Source organism: Takifugu rubripes, chromosome 3, assembly GCF_901000725.2.
Source record: "Takifugu rubripes chromosome 3, fTakRub1.2, whole genome shotgun sequence".
Classification (NCBI taxonomy): Eukaryota; Metazoa; Chordata; class Actinopteri; order Tetraodontiformes; family Tetraodontidae; genus Takifugu; species Takifugu rubripes.
In genome coordinates this window covers 508,248-532,908 of record NC_042287.1, presented here as the reverse complement: position 1 = coordinate 532,908, position 24,661 = coordinate 508,248, and the positions used below count along the sequence as shown (strand labels likewise).

Sequence of the window (24,661 nt, the reverse complement as noted above, 5' to 3'; positions counted from 1 at the left end):
GGAAGTGATCCCTGTGCTAATTCCAGGACCACTGTGTGTTTCCCCAGGGATCAATCATTATAATCTTAACTCTATTGCTAAAGGTGCAGCAACCTCACTGAGAATCACGCTTGATTCTGTTGCCCCCCTGAAAAAGAAAATAGTAAATCAGAGGAGGTGTGCCCCCTGGTATAACTCACATATTAGGACCCTCAAGCAGAAAGCGCGCAGACTAGAAAGGAAGTGGCATTCTTGTAAAATATATAGCTATCATGCAGCCTGGAAAGACAGTCTGTTAGTTTACAAAAAGGCCCTCCGTAAAGCTAGAACACTTATTTTTCTTCTTTAATTGAGGAAAATAAGAACAACCCCAGGTTTTTTTTCAGCACTGTGGCCAAATTAACCAAGAGTCACAGTGTTTTAGATCCACGTATCCCTTCTTCCCTTAGTGATGAAGACTTCATGAGCTTCTTCGCTGATAAAGTTCTAGCTATCAGAGAAAAAGCTAACCCGGCCATCCCAACAACTGGACCATCACCAGATGTGCTGACTGTGGGAACATACAGATTCTCCAACGAGCCCTTAAACTCCTTCAGCCCTATATATTTTTCTGAGGACAGCCCTAGATGTTGTAGGGCTGTCCTGGTTGACACGCCTCTGCAACATTGCGTGGACATCGGGGGCAGTGCCCTTGGACTGGCAGACCGGGGTGGTGGTCCCTATTTTTAAGAGTGGGGACCAGAGGGTGTGTTCCAACTATAAGGGGATCACACTCCTCAGCCTCCCTGGGAAAGTCTATGCCAGGGTGCTGGAAAAGAGGATTAGACTGATAGTCGAACCTCTGATCGAGGAGGAACAATGCGGGTTTCGCCCCGGTCGTGGAACCACAGATCAGCTCTTTACCCTTGCTGGGGTGCTTGAGGGGAGTTGGGAGTTTGCCCAACCAGTCCACATGTGTTTTGTGGACCTGGAAATGGCTTATGACCGGGTCCCCAGGAGCATCCTGTGGGGGGTGCTCCGGGAGTATGGAGTGGAAGGTCCCTTGATAAGGGCCGTCCAGTCCCTGTACCAAAGGAGCAGGAGTTTGGTCCGGATAGCCAGTTATAAGTCGGACCTGTTCCCAGCGAGGGTTGGACTCTGCCAGGGCTGCCCTTTGTCACCGGTTCTGTTTATAACTCTTATGGACAGAATTTCTAGGCGCAGCCGGGGAGTAGAGGGTGTTGAGTTCGGTGGGCGGAAGATCTCGTCGCTGCTTTTTGGGGATGAGGTAGTTCTTCTGGCGCCATCGAACAGGGACCTCCAACAAATGCTGGGACGGTTCGCGACCGAGTGTGAAGCGGCAGGGATGCGGATCAGCACCTCCAAGTCATAGTCCATGGTCCTCGCTCAGAAAAAGGTAGAGTGCCTTCTCTGGGTTGGGGAGGAGGTCCTGCCCCAGGTGGAGGAGTTCAAGTATCTCGGGATCTTGTTCACGAGTGAGGGTAGGATGGAACAGGAGATCGACAGGCGGATCGGAGCAGCGTCAGCAGTGATGCAGGCGCTTAACCGATCCGTCATGGTTAAGAAGGAGCTGAGCCGGAAGGCAAAGCTCTCGATTTACCGGTCGATCTATGTCCCAGTCCTCACCTATGGCCATCAACACTGGGTGATGACCAAAAGAACGAGATCGCGGATACAAGCAGCTGAAATGAGTTTCCTCTGCAGGGTGGCCGGGCTTAGCCTTAGAGATGGGGTGAGAAGCTCAGACATCCGGGAGGGGCTCGGAGTAGAACCGCTGCTCCTAGGTGGACTAGGTGGAGAGATTACATCTCTCGCCTGGCTTGGGAGCGGCTGGGGGTTCCCTCGGAAGAGCTGATGGAAGTGGCTGGGGAGAGAGCTGTCTGGGCATCCCTCCTGAAGCTGCTGCCCCCGTGACCCAGATCCGGATAAGTGGGAGAAAACGAAACAAAACAAAGTCTTCACTACCACGTGTCTTTTAGATCCCATCCCAACACACCTGTTGAAGGATGTTTTACCATTGATAGGCAGTTCTGTCCTGGACCAGATCAATGGTTCTTTAGTGTCAGGTTATGTACCCCGGTCCTACAAGGTGGCAGTGATTAATCTGTTGCTTAAAAAAACATCACGGGATCTTGATGTCTTAGCAAACTATAGGCCAACATCCAACCTTCCTTTTATCTCTAAAATTCTTGAGAAGGTTGTGGTGACTCAGTTACTGGAGCACCTGCAGAGAAACAGCCTGTTTGAGATGTTTCAGTCAGGCTTTAGAGCTCATCACAGCACAGAAACAGCACTTCTTAAAGTTACTAATGATCTTCTTATAGCTTCAGATCATGGACTGGTCTCTATGCTGGTTCTGCTGGATCTCAGTGCTGCTTTTGATACAGTTGATCACAGCATCCTGTTACATAGACTGGAACATGTGATTGGGATTAAAGGGACAGCACTAGACTGGTTTAGATCATATTCATCTGATAGATACCAGTTTGCTCATGTCCATGGCGTTCCCTCTTCATACAGTAGGGTTAGCCATGAAGTTCCTCAAGGTTCTGTACTTGGACCAATCCTCTTCACCTTGTACATGCTTCCCTGAGGGAACATTATTCGGCAGCACGGGATAAATGTTCATTGTTATGCTGATGACACTCAGCTTTATTTATCCATGAAACCAGAGGACACAGAGAAGTTAGTGAAGCTTCAGACCTGTCTTAAAGACATAAAGTCCTGGATGTCTTCAAATTTTCTCCTCCTTAACTCAGGAAAAACTGAGGTCATGGTGTTTGGTCCAGAACCTCTCAGGGATAGATTAGATCACATGATCACTCTAGATGGTATCTCATTAACATCTAGTCTCTCTGTGAGGAATCTAGGAGTACCTTTTGACCAAAACCTCTCCTTCAACTCATACATTAAATTAGTCTCTAGAAGTGCCTTTTTTCACCCGAGGAACATCATAAGGATCAGAAAACTACTGACCCACCATGATGCTGAAAAGTTAGTCCATGCATTTGTTACTTACAGGCTGGACTATTGTAATTCTTTATTATCAGGGTGTCCAAACTCCTCTTTAAGAAGCCTCCAGCTGATCCAAAATGCTGCAGCCAGAGTTCTGACAGGTATTGACAAAAGAGATCACATAACTCCTGTAATGGCGTCACTTCATTGGCTGCCTGTTAAATTTAGAATAATTTTTAAAACCCTTCTTTTGACCTACAAGGTCCTCAGAGGCCTAGCTCCATCCTACCTGGAGGAGCTAGTGATACCTTACCAGCCCAATAGACCGCTCCGCTCTCAGAATGCTGGTCTACTTGTGGTCCCCAGAGTTTCTAGGGGTAGAATGGGGGGCCGAGCATTTAGCTACCAGGCCACCCTGCTATGGAATCAGCTCCCTGTCCAGGTACGGGAGGCTGACTCCATCGCTACTTTTAAGATCAGGCTTAAAACCTACCTCTTTGAAAAAGCTTATTGTTACTAATTCTGCAGTTCCAGTTATTATCATAGCCAGACATCAGCAGGAGGGTCCCCCTACATGAGCATGGTCCTGCTCAAGGTTTCTTCCTGTTAAAGGGGAGTTTTTTGTTGCCACTGTTGCTTGTCTGGGGTTAGGCCCTTTGATTCTGGAAAGCGCCTTGAAACAATTCTGATTGTAAAAGACACTATACAAATAAAGATTGATTAATTGATTGATTGATTGATTGATTGATTGGTTGATTGATTGATTGATCAAGCATCAAATTTAATGTTTCACACATAAAGGTAAAATGGGTTTATTTATTTGTCCCTCCTTCTCTTCCTTCCCTCAGGTGACAAAGATCTTCCAGAAGAAGAAGACCTCAGTGACGTACAGTTTCAGACAATCCTTTCCTCTGCTGGACATGCAGGTCCACACCTTCCAGAACACCTGTAAGTCTCTCCATTCCTCCCTCTTCTGGACCATCTGCTCCCTCCATCTGTCTCCAGTTTCATTTTATTTTGTTGCCCTCGGTTAGTCTCTGTTCTTCTGCCACCGTCAGCAGACACACGCTGCCTCCGGCTGCAGGGGCCAGGATTACATCTGCACATGGCAGTAGGCCCGTTCCTCTTCAGGAGAACTTTCACCTTCTGGTGGAAAAAACTCTGTATCATGAGTTTCTTTGACCATTTTGCCCAGTCCAGACCGTAAACATTGACCTGAGTGGGTTTTCATGGTAACACACCTACTGGACACCTACTCCAGGAGGTTACGCCCTATGTCAGGTCACACATCAGTGCTGTGATGCAGATAAGCGACAAAAGAAGTCAACTCTAATTCTATGGCCTCTGCTGCCATCCACATTGTCTCCAGAGTCTCTGTAGAAACCCAGGATCTGACCCTCAAACAAGCAGCTTTGGCAGGAAAAACGGTAAGAAACCTTGAGCAGGACCAGTCTCACATGGGGACGCCCTCCGGCGTCTGGGTAGAGGAGGAGGAGAAGGATGAGAAGAGAAGAGGAACATCACTAGATCACTCCTAGATTTTACTCTCAATATGTGGCCTAAAAATACATGTTGGACAAATAATGGAGACTCTGTCCCACTTGGAATTGTTCTCAACAGTCTGTTAATAGTCACTTGGCAAAATATAACAGTAAATTGTTCAAATTCTACTCAGATTAGAGACAAACCCTGTGTGCAGAAGAGTAATCGGTCCTCCACCAAGCACACCAAAGAACCAGTGGAATCGTATCACATAAATGTACGAGCGTCCGCCCTGAAAACACGATGCTTCAGCTCCAACGTGACTCCTTTTTCAGTGATACTGATGAAGCCAGAGCTGTGGGGGCGTTTATGGTCTCCAGGCCTCCATCTCAGCTGAGAGGGATTAGCTGGCACTTCTGTGCAGCAGATTGGAGTTGGTGGCACCGTCAGAACCGTCTCAGCTCCTGTTAAAAGAAGGGTGCTGAAGATGTTCATTTTTGACAGTAACCGTGCATGAAGCATGTGTGCAGACTCTGTAGACAGAAAATCACCTGCTCAGGTGTGTCAACGTGAACAAGGGCTGAGAGCTTTCACCTACGCTATCCTTGATTGTCTTTTTTAATCTCTCTAATGTCTTGAGAAACAGATGTAATCAGAGTTAAAAGATCAACTAGCTTAATCAAACCCTCCAAAATATCAGATTTACTTCTCTGACCAGTAAAGGTGTGAATGACATACTGTCCTGAGAAGGACAAGCAGGAAGTGGATAAAGTCAGGCTAGACTCTGGGAGAAGAGCCAAAGGGAGCTCAGAGTAGAGTTGGAGCTCCGTGGAGAAGAGGAAAAGAAAACTAGGAGACGCTGTGGTGGACACTGTGTTGGACGCTGTGGTGGACGCTGTGGTAGATGCTGTGGTAGATGCTGTGGTGGACATTATGGTGGACACTGTGGTAGATGCTGTGGTGGACGCTGTGGTAGACGCTGTGGTAGACACTGTGGTGGACACTGTGATGTGTGTGTGTGTGTGTGTGTGTGTGTGTGTGTGTGTGTGTGTGTGTGTGTGTGTGTGTGTGTGTGTGTCACTGATGACCTTCATGTCCTCTCTGCTCCTCCTTCATGTTCCTGCCATCTTGTGGGCATTAAAGTACGACATTAAAGTAACTGTGTGTCACCCAGACTATCCTCACGGTATCAGACTGACGTCAGCTAATCCCGGAGGTGAGAGCAAGGTGCTGATTGTCTTTACGGCTCCGAGCCAGCAGGACCGAGCACGCTTCACCTCTGACCTTCGGGAGAGCGTTGCAGAGGTCCAGGACATGGAGAAGTACCGGGTGGAGTGTAAGTCCTCTTTTCTAACAAGGACACGGTTGCAGTATGCTCATAATAATTCCTGCTTTCGTCTTTTCGTCTCTAGCGGAGCTTGAGAAGCAGAAGGGGGTGATGCGTCCCAGCGTGTTTACAGGTGGGGGACTCGGTGCAGGGGGGGCATCGGGCTCCAATACCGGGCCCCTAAAAGGTGAGGTCCTGAACGGCACCCTGGGTAGGCCAAGTTTGGATGACACCTACGCTTCGGTGGATGGTCTGAAGCGCACAGCTCTCAGCTCCTCCCTGAGGGACCTCTCAGAGACAGGTCAGGAACCATGAAGGATGCTCCACAGATGCAGAATAATCCGTATTTTACAATACTCCAAACTGGATTTACATGGGATCTTATGCAAGTCATCAACTAGTAGCTGTGGTTGTCTGTCTCCACCTCCTGGACAGCTGCAAGAAACACAAATTACACACAAGAGGGGTTAAAGATGCTTTAATAATGAAAAACGTCCGTGTGTAAAATGTCTCCAAGACACACGTATACAATAACACAAGATTTTAGAAAGTAAAATGTCAAATATTTAATTAATTTTAGGTTATACTTTAATACATATCTACATGTATTCCTGCCTTTGTAACCTAGCTTAGCATCGTAAAAAACACAAAGTTAGCTTATTTCTGACACCTTCACATATCTGTTAGCTAACCTGCAGAAGCAACACTCTACTTCCTGAATTCTTCCTTGTTTTGTCTCCATACTGCTCCCATTCTGTAAACATTGTGTTTCCAAAGAAATTATTTCCATTTTTTGTGAGCAGTTTTTAACAGTGACTCGTTGTTATTGGAAAACAGGGAAGCGAGGTCGTAGGAACAGTGTGGGCTCGTTGGACAGTACCATTGAAGTAAGTCTGTTTGAGGAGAACATATGGACGTATGCTGCTAGCATGTTGTTGCTGTTCCATTGCATGTTTTGGATTCATTGCATGTTGTAGTGTGGATGTCCAAATGGTTCAGGAGCAAATGCCACTAAAGGAATATTCCTGATCAGGAAAATGTTCAGTTTTATAGTATATGTTACATGTAAGCCATCGAACAAGACGGCCGTTTGATAGCCCATTGCTAGCAACGGTATCTGTATCGTTCCACATTTGAATCTCCCGTGATGTCATTTTTAACTTTGGATTCAAACCAAATGGAACAAATTGTCCTTCACTTTGAAGATTTAGGGCGATCTTTAAAGATGTCTCTCAGGAAGACGCCAGCTCATGTCCATGCAAGTGTGAATGTTGCATTTAGCGATTTGTTAGCGTGGGCTGAAACGAATCACAGGCTGACTTTGAGCAGGTTAAATCAAAGTTTGTAAAAAGGCTCATGGCCATTGATCATTTTGAAAAAAAGCCACAACCCCTAGAAATGTGCAGAAAACCTCAAATATTCACATTCTCTGATTTTCTTGTCATCCTCTCAGGGCTCTATCATTAGCAGTCCACGACCTCACCAGCAGCGCCCCCTCCCGGTCGGAGGCCTACCTTACACTCCGATGATGATCCCTTCGTCTCCAGCAGCTTACCGGCCACACCGCCCTACTCAGAGCCCCGGTACAGGGGTGGGGGGTGGGCCGGGGCTCTGTCACAACCAAGGGGGGGGGACCGCCTCCCCCCCCTTGAGCGGGGGAGGGGCTGGGGGAGGAGGAGGGATGGTGGGCGGAGTCAGTCCAACTGGCAGCCGGCTGGGAAACTTCTTTGGCAGCCGCAGAGGCAAGATTCCTGGTCCCCTGATGATGACATCGCCGACTCCGCAGGGTCCACTGAGTCCCCTTATGATATCATCACCCCCCCACTATCCCGCCCCCGCACCTCCCATCGTCCACCCATCCTCCCCTTCCCCATGCCCCTCCCCATTGCCCAACCTCGGTCAGTCAGACTCGGGAGGGGTTGGAGGGGGAGGAGGTACGGGAGGGGTGCCATCCAAGCTCCAGGTTTTGCACGCCCAGTACTGTCACGGCAACAGTACCGGAGGAGGAGTCAGTGTTTCTGGGCACCAGCAGCAGCAGCAGACACCACCGCCACCCTACCATCATCATCACCGCTACCATGTGCAGCAGAACGCCGGGCAGCACCATGTTCTCACACAGAGGTTCTCTGCACCCGGACGTCAGGGCCCGAGCGGCTGCGCTCCCTCTCTTACCCAGCAGCATCAGAGAATGCAACATGGCGCAGCACAGCACCCTCGCTACAACATGGGCTTCATCACACCCCCACCACTGTCACCTCACTCCCCCGTCACTCCCACTACTCCACAAGGACTCTACCACTCGCAACATGCAGTAGGACGACCGGGTGGAGGTGGCAAACTCCCGCTGACCATCTCGCACTCGACACCCCACCCTCACACTCACATACACTCTCGCAACCACGCTGCACACACACACTCCCCGCTCAGTCCCTCTCCTTCAACGTCCCCCTCCACCCACTTCATATTCTCAACCCCACCCCCGCAGACACCATCAGCACGCCTCCTCACGCAGACTCCTCCACAGCCCTACGGACCCCAGTATCCACCCCTTTCCTCCATCCCACCTCCTCCTCCACACTCCCCCTTGCCTCCCCCTTCAGCTGGCTCACTCTCCCTGCACCCAGCAGCAGGGGGAGGGCAAGGGGGAGGCCCCAAGTCCAAGCCCATCAGTCGGATCAGCACAGTTGTGTAAGGAGGCAGAAGTTGAAGACAGCGGTCCGAAACCCCACAACCAGCGGTGTGGTAGTGAGAGGGAGCCGGAGGAGAAGAAAAAGAGGGGGAGGAAGGAGAGGAGGGGGAGGAGGGGGGCAGATGCAGGTGTATCAAAATGGACGCCTGGTAAGAAGGAGAGTGCTAAGGGCGGGGAAGAGGAAATTACTCAGCCTGTGCTATTTTCACATCCACTTCCCCCGCAAGTGAAAAGACTCTCTGTCACCACGGTGACGACCTCCCCAAATTCGCCCCGTGTTTGGGGACGATAACAGAGTGTTGCCTGATGTTTTAGCGCTAACACTGCAGTTTGGTGGCGTGTATCAAGTCCTGTGACTATATTCCAAAAATAGCCCTCGTCGTCTCGCACCACTTTGTGTTCTCCCCCAGAATGCACCTGTGTTGTCATTGCAGTTTTTGACAGATTACAAGCCATGAAGTTTTCCTGGGGGGGTGATTAGCTCTAATCCGGTGCAGTTTGTGTTTTAGACAGGCGTGCATGAGCTGTGCTATAGCTAATCATAGCGTGTGTCTACAATTAAAAGCTTACATGCAGGGACGTCATATTGTGAAATATTAAGCCCCCGACTCAGCATTTATACGACCATAAAAAGTGCTTTTGTGTTTAGGTTAATGAAGAACACCTACAACCAGAACATTAAATAAGCCATCGCAAAGCAAAAATCACTTATATTTCCGTTTTGCAAAAAAGGGGGGAAAAAAGGCCTTTTTTGGATAACAGGGTTTTAACAGATGACACCACGTTGTTGTTGTTGTTGTTGTTTAGGATGACTGTTGTATTTTGTAAATTCCCTTTTTTAGTCTGGAAAAGGGAGAAATTAGCGGGATAGTCCTGAATCCTTCCCACATCAGAATAACTCAGCTGTTTTGTATATAAGCCTGTTGCCAGAAAGAGAGATTCCGACAAAAGGTTCCAAACAGTGTCCAACATGGAGATGAGCCTGCGTGTTTACGTTGGCAAAATTAGAATATTTCACATTAGACTTAGTCAAAATAGGCAAACAAACCCGAAAATAGGACCCAGTTTAGGTTTAAACAATAAGGAATGTTTTGATGAGTCCAGTACTGATTATTCAGAAATCTTTGATTCATTATTAAAGATAGAGAGTGAGAAATCTGAAAAAACTTAACACAATCAATTAAGAGACCCACAACAAAGATTTATGAACTGTAGGTTGTAGTTAATGTGTTTAAAGTCAACAGACGCTGGTAACACACAGCCAAACTTTACAGTCAGACTTTACAACCAGACATTACAGCCAGACTTTACAGTCAGACTTTACAAGCAGTGACGGATAAATCCGGTGTCCAGTATCTTCGCTTCTTTAAAGGTCCCTGCTGACTTTGATGAAAGTGGTTAAAGGTGTCCTGATATATCAGACAGAGGAAAGGTGCCTTCAAACAGGAAAATCCTCTCACAACCCCAGTTCAGCAGAGATGACAGAAAAGAGTCCTCATTTCTCAGTAGATTGTATTTTCCCAGCATCTCCTGAGCCCATCGTCTCCTCATCATCCTGAGGACACCGAGGTTCTGGACCTATCTGGCCTTGAAGGACCTGCTCCCGTCTGACGGTGCAGAAATGTCTCCTCTCCAACTGACTGATTTTTACATATTATTTTTGCACCTTGATTTAAAGCGTGTCCCTGTTTTGTCTCTATTGTTGGACGGATACGAGGATGTCAGGGCAAGAAGCCCCGGCTGGCTGGTTTCTCAGCAGCCACCTTGACTTTTTCACTGGTTTTCTGTGGACGTGTCCTATTAGCCAGCCCCCTACCAGCATCTGACTGGTGGATTGTTCCTCTACTGATTTAAATGCTCACATTGACAGCACATTTTTTAATTTGCCAGTGATGGATGAATGCACCACCTGTAGATATGACCTGTACAGTGTGTTCTCCACAGGAGCCAACAGCATTGATCTCTAACAGTCAGAACTGCCTGAAACTACGAAACACTCTAAACACCAAAGGTTCTTTGGGCAAACATCAAAGGATCCTCCCTTGAAAAAGTCCATTTTCTTTTTAAGATGTTTCTCGAAAGACCAGCACGGTGCCAACTTCATTGATGGTGTTCCTCAGGGACCCAGCCTGGGTCCTCTGTTGTTTTGAACCTGAAGAACATGTTGGCTGTTTGGAGTGTCGTTCTGATATTATTATCAATATTGTTGTGTGAAAAGCTTCTAACATATTGTACTGCTGGGCTGTTTTGTATTTTCGGCATTTTTTGCTCTGCTCTGTGCTTGAGTGATGATTTCTTTCTCCTCATTTTGAGAAACTTACAGATGCACGAAAATGGTTCTATTTTTCTGGATGCAACAAAAGAAAAACTCTTCTATGTGACTAACATCAAGGTGTCTCAAACGTGATAGATGCTTTTAGTGATGCCGCCACAGAATGATTTCTGAAGTTGTGTAAAACAGTCCCGATTTCTCAGATGATCGGCAGAATGTGTCCCCAAACCCACAACTTGAGGTGCGACGTGCTCTCACTTCTCTGAGGTTCAACCGGAGATTTTCTAGAATCAACCATCCAAGTCAAAAGTAAAGTGGAGGGTAAAATGCCAGGGCAACTTTTCCGGACATTTTGTTTCATTTTCAGAAGAATGTGTTGAGTGTTTTAGAGGCCTGTTTTCAAGAAAGTTTCAGTCCATCAAGCGAGCGTCCATCCCCAGATCTTCTAATGTTTATTCTTGAATTAATTTGCCGACAACAAACCTCATTTAAACTTAATTTAGCCTCTATTCTGCAGTTACCAAAGCTGCTGCTCTGTTCGAAAGATTTCAAATCTGATTAAATGAACCGAATCAGCTACAAATCATTGTTTACATTTGTAGAAAAGGACTTGACGTAGTCTTTACCTGTGACATGCAAAAATCTGCTTTTTCAGAGGATTTCTTTGAATTCCTTTTTCTGCCCGAGTATGTTTGCATGTGGTTTGTGGTATTTATTACAGTATCTGCACTGAATGAAGCTGTATTATAAACATGAATGTACATAAACTTCACTATGAGAACTAACAGGACAGCAGATGGAGGGTTGAGTCCCACGGAACAGGTTTGACCTGCAGGGGAAGCAGATCTGGTCTGAGGGCTGAAACAGGGAACACTCAAACCTAAATCACACCAGGTCTGCTTCAGAAGGTGGACCTTCTGTTCTGCAGAGACGCCTGTGATGGAGGGAAATGGATTTCTTATTGATAACGTGGAGCAACGACTGACTGACTGGTCCTTGTAAAATTGTACGAGTACAGTGTCAATATGTGTCAACAGAGACGATATTATTTTAAAATTTATGTATGGAAAATTTTAGCCGTGTATATAAATATATATTACTTGTACTTTGTTTTTGAAATTGCAGATACGGAAAAAGTGGAGATATTTATTGCTGTAAAGACATTAAAAAATGTTGATGTTGATGGAGAAAAGTGTGCTGCTTTACTTGGTTTGAGACCCAAGTCCATCTCTTCTCTTTGATCTAGCAGCTGCTAGCAATGGTTAGCAGTTTTGACTTGACCAAAACCAACATTTGGAAAGTTTGGAGAACAGAAAAATGTGCTTATTATGTTTAGATAGATAGATAGATAGATAGATAGATAGATAGATAGATAGATAGATAGATAGATAGATAGATAGATAGATAGATAGATAGATAGATAGATAGATAGATAGATAGATAGATAGATAGATAGATAGATAGATAGATAGATAGAGTTGGATCGCAATACCTCCTGTATGTAGCTGCCGATCCGCGTGTTCGTTGAATGAAGACTTCGAGAAGTAAAGTACCAATTTCAAAATGTATTTAACAATAGAACCAATTCCAGATACAAATATTACAGAGCTCCGGGCCAGTTCATAACCCTAGCAACAACAGAGTCAATTGTCAGGGCATGAAGTCTGACAACCTAACTATCCCTTGGCCCAGTCCTTTATAGTCACACACATGCAAATTCACAATGTCCATGCAATCCAATCCAGTTCCTCTGCTGGGATGACCTCGTCCTCTTCTTCCAGCCTCCTTTGGTGTTGATACAGTCCTTCTTTTCCATTGCTTTCCCAGGTGGCCAGATCCCATTCTTCATGCAAATGTGATCATCATCAACCCCCCTGATATCCTGTTTACAATGAGTGTTTGACACCCCCTGCCTGACTGGCTCCTGCCTGACTGGCTCCTAAGATAACAGTAGAACAAACAACAATCCTGCAAATGTCTCTGTTCTTTATTTCATTTGCTAATGAGTCTACCTTGCCTAACTTCTAAGAGAAGACAGAAACATATGGTGAAACACATAACAAGATAAAGACAATTCTCAACAATAGATAGATAGATAGATAGATAGATAGATAGATAGATAGATAGATAGATAGATAGATAGATAGATAGATAGATAGATAGATAGATAGATAGATAGATAGATAGATAGAAGTTGCCGTAGTTTTCCGGTCACGTGCTTCCGCTTAAACCGGAAGTGATTACTTGTTTTAAATACCCTAACGTGGTTGTCGTTTCACGCAGCCTTTTCGGTGCTTCTGTAGTCGTCTGTCGTTTTTATATTTTTGAGTGCGCCGTACATTTTGTGAAACAGAGAAATATCAAAAGCGACGTGTTGGTGAAAGTTAAAGCTGACAGGAACGTCTGGTAGCAGGAAGCTAGCGAGTTTCTGCTAATGCTAACTGTAGCCGTCCATAAATTAAGGCTGTTCCGGTGTCACTTGGAGGTTGAGTCAGGTAAGGTCCAGGTGGGGGGTTGTGCTTCGTTTCTTACCTGTCTGAAAATGGTGTGCTAAGGTGTTAGCGAGTATACAGGTGATGTTACAGGTTATACTTTAGAACTGGGGGCTGTTCCTGCTGTTCCCAGCCTGTATTTTTAGTGATTCCCGATCGCGTTTCACTCTATTGGTGGAAAGACAAGCACTCTCTGGTTGTGGCTCTTGTCAGGGCCGGACAGGTAACGGTACCGTCTGTGTGGCAGGTTGAACAGGGGGACATGAGTGGCCCCGAGCTCCTGCTGGACTCCAGCATTCGGCTGTGGGTGGTCCTGCCCATCGTCTTCATCACCTTCTTCGTGGGAATCATCCGCCACTACGTGACACAGCTGCTGCACAGCGACAAAAAGGTGGACCTGGAGCAGGTCTCTGACAGGTGACCTTTGAGCCCTGCGCCCAGCTTCGTGTCCCAATTCGGTTCCTGTGACGTCACTAACCCAATGACGCCGTTTGTCCTCAGTCAGGTGCTGATGCGCAGCCGCGTCCTACGAGAGAACGGGAAGTACATCCCTCGACAGGTGAGTGGACGCCACCGGTATCCACCGCCGAGATGCTGTCCTGGGATCATCGTGGTAATGTGTGTGTGTGTGTGTGTGTTCAGTCATTTGCTATGAGGAAACACTACTTCAACAACGCAGAAACAGGTTTCTTTAAGAAGGTGAAGAGGAAGGTCGTCCCCAAGAACCCCATGACAGGTGAGTTTTGTGTGTTTTCTGTTGCTGTGGACAGACAACGTCCATCTGTCCATGTGTCCCTCTGTTCGTCTCCTGAAGAGTCAGGCTGGTTGTCCAAACGTTTTGAAGCATCGATATGTTGAGCGTGGTGTTACGCTGTTGATCAGGAAGTAAGTGTGTGTGTATGTGTGTGTGTGTCCAGACTCTGGCATGCTGACAGACATGATGAAGGGCAACCTGACCAACGTGCTCCCCATGATCGTGATTGGCGGATGGATTAACTGGGCCTTCTCTGGATTCGTCATCAGTGAGTCGTAACGGCCGATTGTGAACGCAGCTTCTGGCGCGGCGCCGCTCCACCTGCTGGACGGCTGCAGCGGCGCCGCTTCTTCCTCCGATCACGCTTGTTTTGATCCTGCAGCCAAGGTGCCGTTTCCTCTGACGCTGAGGTTCAAACCGATGCTGCAGAGAGGGATCGACCTGCTGTCCCTGGACGCCTCCTGGTACGCAGCACGAGACCCCTGGACCTGCGTCCTGCTGCTTAACGGACATGTTTGTGTTGCACACGCAGGGTGAGCTCGGCGTCCTGGTACTTCCTGAACGTGTTTGGCCTGAGGAGCATGTACAGCCTCATCCTGGGCCAGGACAACGGTGGGTCCCGTCCCTGTGCACGACTTCCTGTCAAAGCCTCGTTCAGTTGTGACCTTTTTAGCTTGTTTTGACCTTAACCAGCCTTTGGTTGCAGCTGCTGACCAGTCGCGCCTCATGCAGGAGCAGATGACCGGGGCTGCCATGGCGATGCCCCCTGACCCCAACAAGGCCTTCAAGGTGAGCTGCAGCCCTTCCAGAACCCCCTCACCTGCTGAAGGTTCCTGTGCTCACACGCTCTGCTTCTCTGTGCCAGAGCGAGTGGGAGGCGCTGGAGATCGTGGAACATAAGTGGGCGCTGGAGAACGTGGAGGAGGAGCTCATGTCCAGAGACCTCAACTTTGGAGGCTTCTTCAGCCAGGACGCCAAGTCCACCGTGTTCTAGCAGGATCGGGCCGCCACCGCCTCTCAACACGGCGGAACTTTTCTAAAGCTGAGAACTTTAGTTCCACTTAACAGAATCATCTGATCAGCACTGATTTTTTTTTTTTTAGTATTGGCTTTGTTGTGACGCGAGATTCCCGCCACTGCTGGCGCAGCAGGGGGCGGGGCTAAATAAATGCTCCCGCCTCAGAATAGGATGGGGGGTTTCAACAGTTTAGCTTCCAGTTTAAGAGCTTTAGAAAAGTTCCCCAGTGTTGTGGGACCTGAATCTTCCCAGGCCGGCGCTCCAGTGGGGGATGGATAAAGAGATGACAGCAGGACAAACTGTTCCTGGATCAGCTGAGGCTGCTCACACAAACTGACCAGGCCTCGCAGCCAGCGGTTCTTCATCGCCCCCCCCCCAGGAACAGGGACGAGCTTTTCTTCAAGTAGACGCCAGTTTGTCCTGGCTGAAGGCTATTAGAGCCGTTTGGAGAGCATCTGTGTGGTTCCCCCTCAGGTGTGTGTGAAGCGTCTGCGTGGTTCCCCCTCGGGTGTGTGTGTGAAGCGTCTGTGTGGTTTCTCAGAATGAGAGAAGCAGCAAACTTATAATGATCCTTTAATTCATATCAAAAGATTTGGGTACAATAAAATATTTGAATCTGGTATAAGAGAAAAGAGAAGCCCCCCAACCCACCAGGAAAGGTGATAAATTTCTTATCATACAAAAATACTGTACAGAGAAGTTGTGCCTGCATCGTTCTGTCTCCACAGATCTATAAATATGAAAATATGCATCGCTGAGCTGCACCTGTGGTCCCAGCAGAACTCATTTAAACAATAAATACCAGAAAACAAAGATGATTCCTCATCTTCTCTCTGTTCCCTGGGCTCCATCAAAGGTGACCTGAGGGTGGAACCCCTGGAATATTTGGCTATGGTTGCTAACGTTAGCGCCTGCTCTGCTCTTGCTGCCTGTCCTGTCCTCACAATCTAAACAAGGTGATGTCTGCAAGGTCAGAGGTCAGACATAAACCCTCATGTGCTGAGGACGCAAACCAGCGCCTTTGTTAGCGTCACACCGCTCAACGCAGCACAATCATCCTGGACCCTGAGTATCGTGGATGTGAACAGTGTTTCACCGTAACCATGGCAACCCCCCTTCCCAAACACGACCAGTGCGTTCTGCTGGGACGCCCTCGACTTCAGCCAACAAAGACACCGTCAATGTCTGAGCTGTCGGGACAATTTCCTGTAGTTTGATAAACCTCTTCCTTGAAACTCTGAGAAGCTTTGAGTCAATTTCAAGGCAGAACTGGAAGAAAGAGTCGCCACCCTGAGAGGAACTTCATGAAAACACAAGCTGATGTTTTAAACGGGACAACGTGACTGACAGAAGCACAAGGAAAGGGACGGCAGCGTTTTCTGCCCAGCAGAGACGCGCGTTGACCAGCAGGGGCACCAACCAGGACAGACCACCAGAGAGGAAGAAGCAGGCGCGTCCTGACCCACAGGAAGACGAGCTCAGTCCGTTTCCATGGTGATGTAAGACGCCGCCACACCCGCTTCTGTGCCCCCATCGCTGCAGGAGGTGATGTCATTGGCCAGCTGGGCTGTGGGGGCGGAGCTTGTGTTGGGGGTCGGCAAGGTGGGCTTCCGGATCTTGTCTTTACGCTGGTAGAAGAGCACGTAGGCTGCACTGGTCTGGACGACAAAAGAGACAAAGTCGGAGTTTATAACACACCCTCAGCGTTTATAAACACACCGGCAGCGTTTATAACACACCGGCTACATTTATAAAGCACCAGCAACATTTATAAACACACCGGCAGCGTTTAAAACGCACCAGCAACATTTATAAACACACCGGCTACGATTAAAACGCACCAGCAACGTTTATAAACACACCGGCTACGTTTAAAACGCACCAGCAACGTTTATAAACACACCGGCTACGTTTAAAACGCACCAGCAACGTTTATAAACACACCGGCTACGTTTAAAACGCACCAGCAACGTTTATAAACACACCGGCTACGTTTAAAATGCACCAGCAACGTTTATAAACACACCGGCTACGTTTAAAATGCACCAGCAACGTTTATAAACACACCGGCTACGGTTAAAATGCACCAGCAACGTTTATAAACACACCGGCTACGGTTAAAACGCACCAGCAGCGTTTATAAACACACCGGCTACGGTTAAAACGCACCAGCAGCGTTTATAAACACACCGGCAGCGTTTAAAATGCACCAGCAACGTTTATAAACACACCGGCTACGTTTAAAATGCACCAGCAACGTTTATAAACACACCGGCTACGGTTAAAACGCACCAGCAGCGTTTATAAACACACCGGCAGCGTTTAAAATGCACCAGCAACGTTTATAAACACACCGGCTACGTTTAAAATGCACCAGCAACGTTTATAAACACACCGGCTACGTTTAAAATGCACCAGCAACGTTTAAAATGCACCAGCAACGTTTAAAACGCACCAGCAACGTTTAAAACGCACCAGCAACGTTTATAAACACACCGGCTACGGTTAAAACGCACCAGCAACGTTTATAAACACACCGGCTACGTTTAAAATGCACCAGCAACGTTTAAAACGCACCAGCAACGTTTAAAACGCACCAGCAACGTTTATAAACACACCGGCTACGGTTAAAACGCACCAGCAATGTTTATAAACACACCGGCTACATTCAAAATGCACCGGCTACGTTTATAACACACCAGCTACTTTTATAACACACCAGCAGCGTTTATAACACACCAGCAGCGTTTATAACACACCAGCAGCGTTTATAACACACCAGCAGCGTTTATAACACACCAGCAGCGTTTATAAACACACCGGCTACGTTTAAAACGCACCAGCAACGTTTATAAACACACCGACTACATTTATATGACACCGGCAACATTTACAGACCAGCATTTATAACACACACCACCAACATTAATAACACACACCGCCAACATTAATAACACACACCACCAACATTAATAACAAACACCACCAACATTAATAACACACATTGCCAACATTAATAACACACACCACCAACATTAATAACAAACACCACCAACATTAATAACACACATTGCCAACATTAATAACACACACCGCCAACATTAATAACACACACCACCAACATTAATAACAAACACCACCAACATTAATAACAAACACCACCAACATTAATAACACACATTGCCAACATTAATAACAAACACCGCCAACATTAATAACACACACCGCCAACATTAATAACACACACCGCCAACAATAACAAACACCGCCAACATTAATAACACACACCGCCAACATTAATAACACACACCGCCAACATTAATAACAAACACCGCCAACATTAATAACACACACCGCCAACATTAATAACAAACATCGCCAACATTAATAACACACACCGCCAACATTAATAACAAACATCGCCAACATTAATAACACACACCGCCAACATTAATAACACACACCGCCAACATTAATAACACACACCACCAACATTAATAACACACACCGCCAGCATTAATAACACACATTGCCAACATTATAACGGTGGGATCAGGCTGACCGAGGCTCAAGAGCCGATCAGACTGTGCCGTTATAAGGACACTGAGGACTCCATGGTGAGTGTCTCAGTGACTCCAGACTTGCTGTGGTCCTTCTGAACCTCTGATGTGGATCAAACATGAATCCTCACCACAATCTGCTCCTCGGCGGCGAAGGTCACCTTGCTGTCATCAAAGTAGTACCACTGACCGTTGTCCTCGTGCCGTGCGTAGCTGGTGTCTGAACAGAAACGTGCAGAGGCTCCGTTACATCATCAGAAGTGACCCCATCACATTCGTGATGACACAAAGCAAAGCGTCCTACAGTGTCCGTCCCTCAGTCCTCCATAGTGGTTAGACACGGCGATGAGGTCATAACAGCTGGGAGGCTCCTCGCTGGACACGGTTTTCCTGAGCAGGAAGCCAGAGAAGTCCAGGTCCCTGCAACAGCAGCAACAACAATACTGACGTCAAGCTGAGCGCCAAGAGTCAACCCTGACGAAGCACCTGTGTAATAGCTGTGTAATATAGCAGCTTGGCTTGAATGAGCAAACAAATCAAGCTTTGGATGCAACTGTGATGCAGGCGCAGCATGGTTTAAGTGTGTTAGCCTGAAGGTCCCTTCCCTTCACACACACCTGAGGGGGAACTCCACGACGCTCTCCAGCTTCTCTCTGGTCAGTTTGGTGTAGGAGAACCTCTTGAGGTGGATGATCAGAACCTCTGGCAGGGACCACAGGTCCAGTTTCTTTGTGGCCAACTGATGCTTCTTACACACAGGACAGTACCTGCACACCCAAACACACGCGTGTGAGTCAGTTGTGTGTGTGTGTGTGTGTGTGTGTGTGTGTGTGTGTGTTACCATGGATTCTCCTCCTCCAGTGTCTCCACAGTGGTGAACAGCTCGATACACTCCTGCAGCTGAACTGTGGTCTGCTGCAGAGGAACGTCCATACTGGCGTGTTTCACATATTTCTGCTCAGCAACAACATGGAGGGAACATGTTAAAGCATGTGCACACATGCGCACACACACGGGCACACACACTCACACACCTCAGCCTCATTTTCATTGTAGAATCTCTTCTTCATTTCGGGGTCCCAGTCGATGGCCACATAAGGCTGAGCTGCACACAGAAGCATCAAGCTTTAGCGTGAAGAGGTGAGGATCTGTGTGTGTGTGTGTGTGTGGACCTACAGCTGAAGGACACAGCGCTCCCCCCTTCCCCCATCCCTCTCTCAGTGGTACCGTTGGAGTTGACAGCCTGGATGGTGAACAGGTTCTTCTTCCTCTTGTGATGCGCCCTTCTCTTAGCTGGCTGCTCATTGGCTGGTGAGCAGGGAGAACAGGCCTCGTCCAGCTTCTCTTCCTCTAGCTCTTCTTCTGTGGCGTCTCGGGGCTGCTGCGGCTGTCGTGCCGCCGGTTCTGGTCCAGGTTCTGCAGGGGAAAGACCGCCGGGACTGACGTCGCTGGTGCTGTCGGCGCTGTCAGTGCCGGCAGGACAGACGGGTTCGGTCTGGTTGTGTGAGCCGTTGGGGGTGTCGGAGTCGCTGCCGTCCAGCGAGGGTTGCGTGTGGTTGAGCTCAGCTTGGCGGGCCCGTGTGTGGGAGGGTCCAGCCTTGGCCTCCTCCTTCTGCTCCTCATCTCCTGAAACAAAAGCTGACCATCAAAGAAGAGGCGGAGTCAACCCCTCCGACCAGTGAAGGGTCGCCCCACGAGGGTGGCGTAGTTCTACAACATCAAAGCCCCGACACGCTGATGTTCACATGCACGCTAACACAAGGCGGAGCTTATTCAGACTGATATACAAAAGGTGTCATGTAAGCCAACCAAGCAAACATCAAAGGAAGAGGATCCATGCTCTTCATTACCGTCGCTGATGCCGTTGGACTGACTTCTGTACTGCTCCTCTTCCTCCTCCTCCTCCTCCAACTGGTCCGACGGGTCAGGAGGGCGCACGTAACGTCTACAAACCACAACAATCGGTCAAGCCTGAAGGGGCCTGTGGTAAATCTCCCCAGAAGTGTGTGTGTGTGTGCGCTCTGCTCACGCCAGCCTCTGCAGGAACAGGTCATACAGAGCCTCCTGGCTGAAGCGGCTGCGGGGAACGCTGAGCAGCAGCGGGTGTCCGAACAGCGTGGTGCTGTAGGAGCTGCTGCCGGAGCCGTAGTCCCGGTAGTGGGAGCGTTCCCTGAGGTAGAGCGCCAGCAGCACCTGCTCCTCCTGCTGCTCCCCACTCATGCTCAGCTCGTACCTGAACTCGCAGACAAACACAGCACGTCACGCAGCGGCAGGGCTGAACCAGCAGCAGAGGGCGCGAATGGCGGCCGTTCTTACACAAAGATGTCGTCTCGGTCCAGAATACAGCTGAGGGACTCGTCACTGGTGTAGATCTTGTAGAAACGATGGTTGAAGACATCAGCGACCACCATCTGGAATCAGCCACACACGTCATGGCTTCAGAACTGGGCCTCATATTCTGGACCAGTCCAGGTAAAGAAGCTCACCTGTGACGGGGGAACGTCCGTCATTTCTGCCAGAGCAGCACACAGGTCGGACACCTTTCCGGCTTTAGGAACCACGACCCGATGCTGCAGACACGCATGTGCACAAAGGCCAGATTAGCACGTCTGTAGTACACACGTCCTACACAGACAGCAAAGGCAGGTTACCTGTGCAGGTTTGGCGTGCGGGTCCAGGGAGACAAAGAAGACCTCCATGATGCGCTCCTTACTGACAGGAAGCGGCACGCTCAGGTAGCAGAAGGGGTCAAAGGTCACTGAGATTTTTTGACACTCTGGGCAGATGAGCGTCGACTTGAAGAGGCCGTGAAACGTGTCCACAATGACCGAGTCGTTCCTCCGCCGGTGGTTACGCCACGCCTCCTTGGCCACTTCCTGCGAGGAAAAGAGGAGGAAGAAAGGGTCAGCAGACAGCAGAGGGGGCCCCAACCGGAGGGGACGTCCTGCACACCTGGTCCGCTCGTCCGTCTGCGTCCCGCAGCTCGATGTACTCCTTGTTTTTGACTCGGTTCAGGTCTTCATGCAGCCCATCCAACAGGAAGGACAGCAGCTCCTGACTATCGTGCTGCTGGTATCCCAGGAACTGGGACGCAAAGTGACCCACCTTCGTCTGCGCGCGCGCACACACACACGCGCACACACACACACACACACACACACACGCACACTTATTATGACCCACATGTGTGAGCAGAAGCAGCATAACACCACACTCGTGCTATGGACCATCTTTGGTTCCATCTTTCTGTCTCCATCTCCACACACTCCTCGTGAGTCTGAGAGGGCGTGGCCATAGCGTGGCGTACCTTGAAGATGCGGGGGACTACAGAGTAATGGCGCCCAGACCACATCTGCTTGATAACGTCTGCGTAGGCCTCAGCAATCTCTCCCTTCATCCCCAGAGGGTTGGTGAAGTTGAGCTCGTCCAGGTAGGAGTTCCGCAGGAAGTACTCGGTCAGAGGGGGCGTGTTACTCAGGCACTGTGGGAGGAGCCAGGAGGTTACTGGGACGTGAAGGTGGCGTGTTGGACACAAACAGCTGTGTTTACGTTAGAAGGCTGTTATTGTCCGACGCCTGTGCGCGCTGGTGTGTGCCGTTCACCTGTAGTGCTGAGTTCATGAAGCAGGTGTTGCCCAGGTTGGTGAGACCACAGACTCCTGGCTGTCCCCTATACGAGTCGTGCTCCTCCACAGAGTTCCTCCTCAAAAACAGAAATCAACAAATGACTAGCATGTAATAGACATGTAATAACAAGTGACCATGTCTGATAAAGCGCTGCTCCTCCACAAACTTCTTCCACATTGTTGAAAACAGGAGAGCAGGGGTGAAAAGGTCAAAGGTCAAAAGGGGCAGGTGGGAAAGTGTGGGAGGAAGGCAGAGCGCTGGTGCGTTCTTACATGATCTGAGGCCTGGAGCTCGGCCAGGTGCCATCTGCGTTCCTTGTTTCCATGACGACTGTCTGACGTGCACACAAACACACACATAGACGTGTTGGGATCAGCGAGACAGAAGATGCGGCGCAGTGAGACAGGTCCTTACCATCCCTGTGCTCAGACAGGCGTCCAGGACGCTCATGTGCATGTTCCTGAGACGCTCACAGCTGCTATCTGAGCTCTTCATCCACAAACGACACTCAGAACCCACCGGCACCGCAAAGGCTGCGCACATGGCCCTCTGGATGGTGTCTAAACACACAAACAGGCCCACAGTGGTTGTGCAGTTCACAGCATCGCAGCAGAGCACAGGCACACTCACAGATGTTGTCAGTTCGGCTGAACTGTAAGGTGACGACATTCTCCATGTTGCTATGGAGACAGAGGAAGAGCTCAATGGGATAAATTTCCACCTTCACGGTGCTGGGCAGGTCCACCACCTGAAAAACACACACACACACACACACACAGAGTTAATGTGCTGCCTGGGGAAACCTGGTTTCCCTCCTCCGCCTCCCGGGGGTTACCTTGCGTTCCAGGGGCGGTTGTCCGTCCACCATCCCGTACCAGGACAGCAGCTTGTGCCAGGCCTCAGCTGGCACCAACATAAAGTCTTCATTCTCCACCAGACGGTCCTTAATGTGGAACGAGTCCAGATCTGGAAGAACAGGAGACTTAATTTACATTTCCTTTTTATTTCAAACAACGTTGAAAGCAATTAAATGTCTCTTTCTGAGCATCTCGAGAAAAACTGTTTTAAAAAAAAAGACAACAACAACAACTGACCGTCGAACAGCTCTGTGTTGTCAATTTGACCTGGAAATGATGACGAGTTCTGGTCTCCAGTCTCCACAAACTCCTTCCATTGTTCATACCAGCGACGTTCCACCATGTACCTGTACAACACACACGTTAGCAGCGGCGGAGGCAATAATCGCGCCTCACACCACAACATTAAAGCAGTTTCACTTTGATTCAGTCCGTTCTGAAACCTGGTTTAACAGACAACTGCGGTAAAGGAAGCCGTTCCTCCTTTCACACCGTTGCTCACCAGCGTGCGGAGCCGCTTTTCTAACTAGGCTTAGTTAGGGTTGGTGTAAGATTGAGCTTCATCACTGTGGTCACAAACAGATGAAAAAGGTGGGAGCAAAGCGCCACTGTTGGTGGACGATGCATGAAGATACATGAAGATGCACGAAGAGCCAGGAGCTGATGGGGGACACAGACGGCGAGTCACACACTGGAAGAGGACACTTGTTGACTGGTGCAAGTGTCTGACTATATCAGTGTCAATGGCCACATTTATGTCTAATTATATCTAAGATCAGATGATTTGACAGAATCGAGAAGTGTTGTGTCTCGCTGATCAAGTGGTTTTGCCGTCGATTATGTGGCTTTAAATGTCTCCGACGCTCCATTGTGCGTAAAGGTCCAAAGACATTAATCAGAATTGTGGAGGTTTCAGGTGAGCTAAAGTCCACTTGTAACGAAAGCAAAAGTGGCAGCCATCGACGGGAGTTCCGAGCCCGTGTGCTGGTAGTTGACAGGCTAACGTTAGCTTGTGGGCTAACGGACAGGTTAAAATCCCTCCTGGTTTGACACAAACCAGCAGTGGCTCACATCCCTCACAAACCAGTCCGCTTCCCACCGACGGCCCACAGGCGAATCAGATTGAATTTGGCTGAACTACAGTACGCAAACATTAGGTAACGCTAACGGATGCTAACGGCTAGCCCTGGCAGTTGTGGAGAGGCGGACACTCACCAAGTGTCCCCAGCGCGGAGCTCACACTGCCGCAGCAAGGAATCAATCTCCCGTTGCTGGGTCTCCAGACCCGGAGGCTCCGCTGTGGGACAGCGGCTGTTGGCCGTCATGCTGATAATCTATCGCTCATAAATGATACAACGGTCTAAATAACGACGGAAACGCACAACTGCTCGCTACTGCTGCATTGATCAAACGATAAACGGGAAACTACCCTGACTTGTGTTGTTGGGATACAGGAAGTGCTCGAGACAATGGATATGACCACTTCCGGTACAAGCGTAGATTGACACATATTTAATTTGCGTTCAGCTTGTCCACACGGAGTTGTCCTCTGATTTGTCGTGTCTGTAAATACTTTTGATTATTAATTTAATATCTCTGTAGCGCTTTGGCAGAACTAGACGAGATTTTCGTCCTAAATGTAAATATCTC

At 48.6% G+C, this 24,661-nt stretch overlaps 2 protein-coding genes and 1 pseudogene across 4 annotated transcripts; 2 read left to right on the top strand and 1 right to left on the bottom strand.

The window, feature by feature from the left end:
- Window positions 1-11,890, top strand: part of LOC101064231 (IQ motif and SEC7 domain-containing protein 2-like) — a 57,866-nt pseudogene extending 45,976 nt beyond the window's left edge.
- Window positions 11,891-12,913: 1,023 nt separating this feature from the next.
- LOC101078521 (ER membrane protein complex subunit 3) lies at window positions 12,914-15,781 on the top strand. The gene is made up of 9 exons (XM_003962908.3): window positions 12,914-13,199; window positions 13,444-13,613; window positions 13,698-13,755; window positions 13,839-13,932; window positions 14,114-14,218; window positions 14,333-14,414; window positions 14,483-14,562; window positions 14,657-14,739; window positions 14,816-15,781. Exons 2-9 carry the CDS (start codon window positions 13,459-13,461, stop codon window positions 14,942-14,944), a joined length of 786 nt encoding a protein of 261 aa, XP_003962957.1. The 5' UTR covers window positions 12,914-13,199; window positions 13,444-13,458; the 3' UTR covers window positions 14,945-15,781.
- On the bottom strand, window positions 15,528-24,488 carry usp11 (ubiquitin specific peptidase 11). Of its 3 annotated transcripts, none has more exons than XM_029834358.1 (21): window positions 24,227-24,488; window positions 23,249-23,358; window positions 22,990-23,120; window positions 22,785-22,902; window positions 22,569-22,714; window positions 22,427-22,488; window positions 22,131-22,230; window positions 21,836-22,009; window positions 21,481-21,639; window positions 21,180-21,404; window positions 21,015-21,098; window positions 20,845-20,939; window positions 20,558-20,761; window positions 20,379-20,473; window positions 19,705-20,166; window positions 19,563-19,633; window positions 19,370-19,482; window positions 19,146-19,295; window positions 18,833-18,948; window positions 18,660-18,748; window positions 15,528-16,626 (listed from the first exon to the last, which is right to left on the bottom strand). In XM_029834358.1, the coding sequence occupies exons 1-21, from the start codon at window positions 24,334-24,336 to the stop codon at window positions 16,447-16,449; spliced, it is 2,994 nt and encodes a 997-aa protein (XP_029690218.1). In that variant the 5' UTR covers window positions 24,337-24,488; the 3' UTR covers window positions 15,528-16,446. The 3 variants fall into 3 exon arrangements, with proteins under 3 accessions (XP_029690218.1, XP_029690219.1, XP_029690220.1); XM_029834359.1 differs by having other exon boundaries at window positions 22,131-22,227; XM_029834360.1 differs by having other exon boundaries at window positions 19,705-20,154; window positions 24,227-24,487.
- Window positions 24,489-24,661: the final 173 nt, after the last annotated feature.